This window comes from Mesocricetus auratus, unplaced genomic scaffold, assembly GCF_017639785.1.
Source record: "Mesocricetus auratus isolate SY011 unplaced genomic scaffold, BCM_Maur_2.0 Super-Scaffold_4256, whole genome shotgun sequence".
In the NCBI taxonomy this organism is placed as follows: Eukaryota; Metazoa; Chordata; class Mammalia; order Rodentia; family Cricetidae; genus Mesocricetus; species Mesocricetus auratus.
In genome coordinates, this window is record NW_024429182.1 from 73,817,720 (window position 1) to 73,827,510 (window position 9,791).

Sequence of the window (9,791 nt, forward strand, 5' to 3'; positions counted from 1 at the left end):
TGTGGCTCTTTACTTAGGCCTGGGCTGGCCTAGTGTCTGCAGGTATGTGTGGATGGCTTCCTTGAAGGAGGAGCTGTGGAGCTCTTGGGATGAAGACTGAGGACAGAGGAAGGAAGGCCACAGTCTCAGTGGTCTGAGATAGCAATCTCCGGGGCCTTTCTGCCTCATTACACCCTCTCTGTCTCAGCTTATCTGTGAGCACTCCGGGAAGAAAGAAACCACACAGCGTTGGCATTGGCCCAAGAGAGCCCAAACATTTCTGGCTGGGCTGCCAGTGAGGTCAGGTGCCAGAGTGATTGAAACAGTCTGTGTGTACTTTTCTGACGAACCCCCTCCCTCGCCCCTTTCATCTGCTTATTTCCAGGAAATGCTACTGTAGATAAGCTGGAGGACTTCATCAACAATATCAACAGTGTCTTGGAGTCCTTGTATATTGAGATAAAGAAAGGAATCACAGAAGATGACGGGAGACCCATTTATGCTCTGGTATGTGTGAGAAAGTGCCCTCTAGTGGCAATTTGGGAAACTGGAGCAGAAGGCTCTACAAGTAGCTCATTCCTGACCCACTCTTTTGAGAGGGAGGAGAAAGAGCCCATGGTGATCAACTTTGTGGTGAAGACTCAGCCTGATCCCTATGCAATTTGTTTTTAGGTGAATCTTGCTACAACTTCAGTTTCCAAAATGGCCACAGATTTTGCTGAGAACGAGCTGGACCTGTTTAGAAAGGCTGTGAGTACAATAGCTCTCACTGCTGCTGTTGGCTGTACTTCTATGGGAGGAAATAGAAACTGCAGTTGTGGAGGTCACTGTCATGCTCCCCAGCTTCCTGAGTCTCATGGGGAGTGACAGGCCTTAAACCACCTGACAAACAAATTACCTGAGAGCTTGTTGGAATGCAAGGGTCACGGTTCCTACCCAAGAATGCTGAACCCAAACCCGCACTTTAATGAGGTGCTTGCTGAATGTTGATGAGCTAGGGTCCTGTTCTTCCAAGCTTTGGAGCAGTTTGCTCAGCCCATCTGTCACACACTGGCTAACATCATGCTTCTCAGTCCTGGAAGCATATAGCAGTTATTGGGAAGGTAAGAAAGGAGTGCCCCTCTCTGGCCCAGGACAGGTAGACTTTCTAGTTCTCTGGTTTCATGATGATCTGGGCTGTCAGCAGAGGTGTGGAGAACAAGGCTGGGACACAGCTGTGCATACATAGGCACCTGTCCTGCCACAGATGGAAGTCTTAGGGAACGTGCTTAGCCTGCCCGAGCCCTTGCAGCCTCTCCTGACCCACACTGGCTCTGCTCCTCCACCTCTGAGTGAGGAGAGGTGCTGCCTCATGCACCCAGTTACTCGTTTTCTCCTTCTTCAGGGAGATGGCGGCAGGGCGGGAGCCCAATTCTGGGGTGGTGTGACAGGAGTGGGCATCTCATCATTTGGACTGAACATGTCTACTGATGTATATTATAAATTATCTTGCTGAAGGGCTGTCTGTGGGCCATTGTTCTCTGGGTTGGGGCTGTTTTAGACCATCCCTGCCGGGGCTAGCTGGTGGCTTAGACCTGTGTTTGCTATCCCAGTAGATGAGTGAGGCACCTCTTTGTCTTGTAGTTGGAACTGATTGTTGACTCAGAAACTGGCTTTGCTTCTTCTACAAACATTTTGAACCTGGTTGACCAACTCAAAGGCAAGAAGATGAGGAAGAAGGAGGCGGAGCAGGTGCTGCAGAAGTTCGTGCAGAGCAAGTGGCTGATCGAGGTACCTGATGGCCTTCCACCTGGTTCACTCGAAAGTGCACAGTGGTTTTCCTTCCGAATCCAGCCATGTTTGTATCCAGCTAATGTCAGCTGAGCCGGGCCCATCTGTGGCGGGTCCCGTCTCTGCTGTAAGCTTTCAGTGACCTGTGAGGTGTGCCTGTGTTTCCTGACGCTCACATGGCCTGTCTTGGGTGCTATAGTCACAACTGGAAGAGGCTAGAATTGCTGAGGGATTCATCGGATCTCTGGTGCACACAGAGGCATCGTGTGGTGGTTTGAGTGAGAATAGCCCCTACCAGCTCATATGTATGAATCCTTGGTTCCCAGTTAGTGGAACGTTTGGAAAAGATTAGGAGGTGTGGCCTTGTTGGAGGAGGTGTGTCACTGGGGGGTGGGCTTTGAGGTTTTAAAAGACTCCCAGCATCCCCAGTGTGCTCTCTGTCTCCTGCTTATGGGTCAAGATGTAAGTTGTCAGCTCCAGTGCTAAGGCTGTCCGCCACAATGGTCATTCATGGTCATGGTCATAACCCTCAGAACTGTGAGCTCCACATTAAATGCTTTCTTCTCTAAGTTACCTCAGTCATGGCAATGAAAAAGTAAGATAAAGGGCAAGTTGCCGGGATGAGCATGGCCCTAACACTTGCCTGGGTTCGATCCCTGGTGCAGGTGAGTTCTCTTTCATTTCTTTACCTGGGGAGAAATGAACCCTGGTGTGGAAGGGCAAGTGTGAGAGTGTGAAGTACCTTGTTGGGCCACCTGCCATAGGAGACTTTTACAGTGCTTGTTGTGATGGCATTGTTAGCATGATGTTGCTGAGGTCCAGTGCTCTGGTCCTCGCATTTATGACACTGACCCTCGAGGTGCAAAGAAGACATGTAGACACAGTAGGTCTGGGAGAGAAGCAGGCTGTGTGATGAAGTTTCCTGACTGGAGAGAAGCAAATGCCCCAGGTTTTCCCCATAAAAGGTGCTGCTGTTTGCATAATCCCATGCCTGGACTCAGGTTGGCCCTGTTGGTCACAAATCTGCCCCCACAAGAGCCCCAGCTTACATCTGCTGGCAGTACTAGAGTGTCCCTCACCTCTTCCTTGGGAAGTCAGACCCATAGCCCGAGGCTGCCATTTGTGGCCTCAGTAGCCCTTAACTTCCTTTCTGGGAAGCTTGCTAGAATTCTAATCCTGGGTATCGCTGGGAAGAGAGGCAGGAGTGGCCATGGGGAGTGAGGGTCAGCTTGGGGACATCCTGTGTGTGCTGTGAAGGTGTGTTGACCACAGCTTCGTGATTTGCTTATGTTGACCCTCTGCAGTCTGAAGCCTGGGTAACAAGCCTGGTTAGGTGCCTATAGCACACATCAATGACTCTCAGTTTCTTGTCCTCTGGGCCGGGTTTGCCAATGTGGAGTGTTCTTGGTGTGCTGTCTTTAAGGTAGACTTTTTGAGAGCAGGGGCTCTGACTTCATTGCCCTGTTGCAGAATGTGCCTGACACCTGTAGTACTCAATAAATCTTGCTGAACGGGTGCCTGGGCTAGCAGATGAAGCCAGAGACGGTGCACTCGAAACGTACAGATGGTAGTAGAAAAGCTTGCTCACTGTGGACAGTTCCTTTTGCCCAGCTCTTTGCTGCTGAGAGGAAGGTTCCCACCTTCAGCATCTTGAGGCCTACCACGGTGTCCATGGCATCAAGACCCCACTTTCGGTGCCTTCCTTACAGAATGCAGATGCTGGCTCTGTCTTCTGCAGGAGCTGTTACCTGGGCTTGATGGAAGTTCTAAGGATTCTGTGGGCTGCTGTGGTGGGGAGCACTGCAGAAGCCAGTGTGCCAGCTGCTTCTCTCTACCTTACACCCATCAGCCCCTCACTCTCCTCAGCCCTGCCGCTGGACACCTCTGGAGTTCTTGTGCACCATGTATCTGATGAAGGAAGGCACAGGCTCAGGCAGTATGGGTGTGGTTGGGAGAGCACCTCCTGGCTCCTCCACCATCTCTGCCTGTGTTTTCTGGCCTGGACAGCCTGGCAGGGTGGCTGTGAGTTCTGTGGGGGACCCACCAAAGAACTGGTGACTGGGTTACTGGCTGGTCCCTGACAAGCCTTCCTGGGCAGCAGGTTCCTTCATCAGAGGCACTGAGTTTTAGAGTCATCTCTGGCCTCAGAAATGCAGCCTTCATCTTCTAAAGAAGGCTTTCCACACATGGCTCAAGGGCACGTTTCCTTTCTGGGGGCTCTGGCTTGGCTTTGAGGTACTATGAGCTGGGTGGTCCACTGGGAGACTCTGGACTGGAGGGTGGTAAGTGCAGGCATCAGAGCCTGGTCCACTACTGACTGGCTACATCCCTACATGCCAGGTTGGCTCCCTCTAGTGGGGTCCGGCCTCAAGAGCAGGTGAAGGTCGGTCTGGAAGCTGGCTAAGTAGTGGGCTGGCCCTTTGGGTCTGGGATCCACAAGCACCCTCCCCCACCATGTGCTGGCTTGGGAGGGAACTCACATCAGCTCTTGCTTGTGAAAGACAGTGACAGGAGGACTGTTGGGACTGCCCTCTCAGCCTCCCTCCACTACAATGCCATCTTTTGTGTGGCCTGAGCTGTCACCTCCCTCTGCCTGTTTCACATGCCCAGGACCACTGAGACTGCACGCTAGCTCTTGTAGCTTTCCATCAAAGAAGTAGGGATAGCAGTGATGTGGCTGAGTCCAGATTGCTCGTTTGTGACTGATGAGGCCCCTCCCGCAGCCTTGTCTCTCTCGCCTGATTGGTGTGGTGTTTGTAACAACATAGTTCATGTTTCCTGGCCTTCCTGGGGTGTGGACTGCACACAGACATGGAGACCAAGAAGCCTGCCTTCCTTTGTAGGCTCTGGCACCCACACTGATACAGGAGCTCCTTCCTGTTTCATCCATAAAGTGGCGGGGCTGGCAATGGTATGGGGCAGCGGTGGGAAGGGTAGGAGGAGTGGGTACTTGGCTGGGCTTGTCTTGAGTCACTCACTGGGAGACTGCCTCTCTCACTCGGCCTCAGTCTTCCTTTGCTGAAGACACCACTGTGACTCCTTGTGGGGCAGCTGTGAAGATGGAGTTGTCATCACATCTGTAAAAGCAAAGAGACTGTTTGAGGTCTGAGGGTGAGAGGATCCTCACCTCCACTGTCTTTTTGATTTCTATCTTATTTTCCCTTCCTTGAGGTTTGGCCAAGGGGACACTGCTGACATTGGTTGGCTGGAATTGGTGACAGCCTGCAGTAACTAGAGCATCCATACCTTAGCCTCCTGCACTCTGGGCTGTGGGATCAGGGGAGTCAGCACTGAGCCAGCGTGTATTGTGTTTCCACAGAAGGAGGGGGAGTTCACCTTGCATGGCCGGGCCATCTTGGAGATGGAGCAGTTCATCCGAGAAACCTACCCAGATGCTGTGAAGATATGCAACATCTGCCACAGCCTCCTCATCCAGGTACTGATGATACAGTGGGAGGGGGATCCTGATGCTCAGCCCACTGGGCCTCCACTGTTGTAGCCCCAGGAACAGGCACCTTCTGGACAGGCCATGACACACTCCCCTGCTGGTGCATCCCTAGTTCTCCCCTTAGCCATTCAGTTCCTAGCTCAAGGTGCTGATGCATGTTGGGTGATAACTTTTCAGTAGAAAGGGTCCCTGGAACTAGAGTTACATTTGGTTGAAAGCCATCCAGTATGTGCTGGGTACCAAACATGGGTTCTCTGCAAGAGCTGAACATGTTCCTAATCACTGAGTGTGGAGAGCTGCGCCACACCGCGCCTCAAAGATGGCGCCGGCTTCCGCATTCCACCATCCCGACGGTGAGTGCGCTCGGTAATAAACAACTCCTTATTTGGCCTGCTCCCATCCCGCCGGGGTCACGCCATCATCATCAGATTGCTTATGCATTCTGGTGAGCCTATGGCTTGCGCACACGTGGCTGCTCAGGGTTGGCTGGCCTCAGCTATTTAGGGAGCAGGAGGGGTTTCTCCCGCGGCTGCCTCCACGTTGTTCATCAAGGTCCTGAATAAACCGCTTGTGAGAAGGATTCCTGAGTCGCGTCTTCCTTGCTGGTCGAGGTGGTCGTGACAACTGAGCATCTATCTCTCCAACTCCAGCACAGCTTTATCACAACACAGATGCAAAACTTCAATTTCCTGGTTGTAATGGCTATTCTTGGTTGCCAACTTGACCATCTCTCAAATTAACTAAAACCCAAGTAGCTTAAGTCTTGGTGGCTCTATGACAAATGTCTTTCTGCCCCCACCATTCTGCTTCTTACTTCAGCTTTGCAGGCTGGGTGCCATGTTTGCTTCTTTTTATCTTGGGCAACCAGGCTCCATGCTGAGCTTGTACGTGAGAATACACAGGTGTCTGTGATCCTTCCATGGCCAGACTCTTGGAGGTGGAGTGTGGCTTACCCAGGGCTTGCGTTGATCCTAAGCATGTAATACATGTTGCCACTTGGCCTACTGCAAAGCTCTATGTCTATGCCTCCCACTGGAGAATCTCTGAGCAGTGAACCTGAGTCTGGAGCTATAGACGCTTGGTGGGGAGTGCGATTTTCAGCTTCCCCCGCCTATGCTCACTTGTTCAAAATTCTGTAGTGCAGGCCCTACAATAGGGCTTGGGGTTATTACCAGCATTAAGTTGGAGTCTGGAAGTTTAATCCCTCCAACCTGGTAGCCATTTTCTTCCAGCTTCCTGAATTTTTGTGAAGTTGACGGATGTCCTGGCTCCATGGTCATCAGCCTTTCTTGTTTCAGGGTCAAAGCTGTGAGACGTGTGGTATTCGGATGCATTTGCCTTGTGTGGCCAAGTACTTCCAGTCTACCTCTGAACCACGCTGTCCCCATTGTAATGACTTCTGGCCCCATGACATACCAGGTACATGGCCTCCAGAGTGCCCATGGGATGGGGTGGCCTTTTGATGGGCTGTCTGTGAGACCTCAGTTCTTAGCCTAGGCATCAAGAGCACCTTTGGAGGGAGGGTTGAGGAGGACTCTGAGCATGAAGGTCAGTGTTGGTGTCCTGCTGAAGCAAGGTGAAAGCTGTCTGCCTGCCTTGGTCTAAAGGGTCTAGAATCCACTAGAAACCTCAGGGCATGTGAGAGTCCCAAACAAGGCTTTCCTCTTAGCCATCCAGGAAGAGGGATGGGAAAGCCACTTCCCAGCTTCCTCGGTGAACTTTGCTGCCTGGCTCACGTGCTGGGGAGGAGGGTTAGTAGTGAATGTTACAGACAGGACAGGTCCTCTGCATGGGGATAGCTATAGACATCAGCGGTGTGATCAGTCCATTCATCATGCTGCTCATTGTGTCTCCCTGCTGTTCTATACACAGAAGTCTTCGACCCCGAGAAGGAGAGGGAGGCTGGCATCTCCAAGTCGAGCAGAAAGTCCTTGCGGACCCGTCAGCACTAACTGTGTCCTGCATGGCTCTGGCTGTTGATGGGCTGACCCTCATGGCCTGTTTAGACCATGAACTGCCTCCCTTGTTGATATTTGCTCTTAACACATTTTTAGTAAATGTTTCCCGATGGTTCCTGTGCTCTGCACACTAGAGCTTGTGTGGGGCTGGGCTGGGTCCCCATGGTGAGGCGAGTGAACTCAGTGGCAGCACTGGGTCAGAGCCACCGTCAGCCCTGGCCAGGTGTCTCTGTGTCTGGCTCTGAGCGGTTTTGTTTTTGTTGCAGTTTTGTTCCATTATCTTTGCCTTGGTGTCCATAGCTACAATAGGATCTTACTGAGACCCCAAGTGCAGTAGCCCCCTCAGGCTGGGCTGGACTAGATTTGTGCTGTTCCCATGGGGCCTTTTGTCCCCCATCTGCCCACCGGTTATTTCAGCAAGTAACCTGAGAGTCAGTCTAGCCTCCTTGTCCCTGGCATCAACTTCCTGTTTTCCTCAAATCCTGTCCAGCCCTTGCATCTACATCACACTGTCCTCAAATCCTGTCCAGCCCTTGCTGTTTGGCCCACCAGCTACTGTCCAAACCAGAGCCCACCCCTTATCCTCATCTTGCTCTGCCCCTGGCTCCATCCACCTTGGACATGCCACAACCTGCTAGGACCCTGTTTTGATTTCGGGTGGTTGGGTTGAATTAGAACTCACAGTGATGGTTCTCGCCCGTTTACCTCAGCTTGCCTGCCTGCCTGCCTGCCTTCCTTCCTTCCTCAACTCCTCCCCTTTGGCCCCTGGGCTCACCGCCACAGTATCCAGTGCTTGGTTCCCTGCCTGCGTCTTTTCTGCCTTTACATGTCAGAACCCATACTGGCCCAGATGAGGAAGGACATGGCCACAGGTTCCTTCTAGAGGGGCTAGGGTGGTGGTTCCAGGGATGCCACAGGTCACCCCACTTTTTGCCTCTGCTGAACTGTCAGGAAAGCAGAACCCATCTAGAAAAGCCAGAGCTTAGAGTTGGGGCCTCTGGGTGGGGAGCTTGAGTCCCCGGTCCCAGGATGCCCTGCACCTTCAGAGTCTTCAAGGTATAGCTTAGGGGCAGTCCCTGTAGCCCTACCCTGCATTGGCTAATGTGGGTTTCCACTCCATGCTTTGGGATGGCCAGCTGCCTGCCTGTCTTGTGTTGCAGTGTTACAGTTCAGGCCATCCCTGAGGGTGACCAAGGAGCTCTGGAGATAGTAGCTCTCCTGCCATCTAGCTCCCTGTCTCCAGTATTTTACCATGGTACCAACCAGTTGTATAAGCATCCCAAAGGAACCAACACTCCCCACCCAAGACCCTCACACTCCCAGATCCTAGTTCGATGCCCATCTAGACCTTTGCAGTCTGTCCTGCCCTCTCTGCCACTGCCCTCTAGTCTCTCTGGTGCCACTGGGTGGTAATCACTGACTAGACCAGGCCCCTCCTGCTTTCCCCAGCTCCCAGCCATGATATTGCTCCAGCTGTGTTGTTCCTTCCTAGGCCTGGTTGTCCCTCTTGGGGCTTGTCCTAGTTTACTTCTATTGCTGTGATAAATACCATGGCCAAAAGGAACTTGGGGAGGGATGATGAGTTCTAGTTTCCACTCCAACACGAAGGTAGGCGCTCACGGGGAGAACTGGCGGCAGGAACTGAAGCAGAGGCCATGGAATGCTACTTACTGTAGCTTCTTCACTTGGCTTACTCAGCCTGCTCTCATAGACAACCTGTCCAGGGGTGACACTGCTCCTGGTGGGCTGGGCCCTCCCATATCAATCAGAAGTCAAGAGCATGCCCTACAGACTTGACTACAGGGTAGTCTGATGGACATTGTCTCCATTGAGATTCCTCTTCCAAGTTGGCAACAACCAACCAACCAAACAACCAACCAAACAACAAACCCAACAAGGACAGGGCTGCTGTCCCTGCCATTGGGAGTGGGTCCTAAGTGCCAGTCTGAAGTCCTGTTCTGTCCCTCATCATTTTACCTTATATTGTCAGTCACCAAACATGTCCCACCAGCCCTCCTTGTTGCCCTTTGCTATCTTGTCACCCTGTTGTACTTAGCTTGGTTCAATCTGATCATATTTTGGTTTTGCTGATCCCTGCTCCATGGTGTGTTCAACACCAGGACAAGAAGCCCACATAGCTGAGTGCCATGTCTTCAGTGCCTGCCCAGGACCATGGTATGGAACAGATCTGTGTGCTGTATGAGTGATGGACTGATGGGTCTTCATACTTGCTCTTTTCTTGGCTGTGAGGGCCTGTTGGTGCTGTTTCCAAGCCAGTTTGAGAGTCCACATTTCCCAGTGAGCAGAAGGCAGGCCTGTAGGCAGGTTCCAGCAACCTTGGGACCTGCCCATAGGTAGACCCATTCCATCCTCCCTGCCTCCCACCTGGTGATGGCACCTGCTGCTCAGCCGTGGCCCAGGATAGTATTGAGCCTGCCAGTTGTCATAGGTGGTACGGTAAAGGCCAGGCCACTGCATGAAGTTGAAGCTAAACAGCTGGCCCACATCTAGTGAAGTGTGACAATGCTTGAGCCCCTGGGAACATGTGGCTCTTCATTAGGTTACATGAGCTGGGATGCTGGATTTTCTACTCTATGCCTTAGTACTATGTGTAAGCAGCTGTTAATAGTGCCAGA

The 9,791-nt window shown here is 52.2% G+C and overlaps 1 protein-coding gene across 2 annotated transcripts in view; it reads left to right on the top strand.

Moving 5' to 3' along the window:
• The window catches only part of Nsmce1 (NSE1 homolog, SMC5-SMC6 complex component), a 28,987-nt gene extending 21,717 nt beyond the window's left edge, over positions 1–7,270 (top strand). For both annotated transcript variants that reach the window (XM_040754810.1, XM_040754818.1), the window contains exons 3-8: positions 365–486; positions 652–729; positions 1,603–1,749; positions 5,069–5,185; positions 6,496–6,616; positions 7,070–7,270. In XM_040754810.1, coding sequence (XP_040610744.1) covers positions 365–486; positions 652–729; positions 1,603–1,749; positions 5,069–5,185; positions 6,496–6,616; positions 7,070–7,149 — 665 coding nt within the window. In that variant the 3' untranslated portion in view covers positions 7,150–7,270. The remainder of the gene's footprint in view (positions 1–364; positions 487–651; positions 730–1,602; positions 1,750–5,068; positions 5,186–6,495; positions 6,617–7,069) is intronic.
• Positions 7,271–9,791: the final 2,521 nt, after the last annotated feature.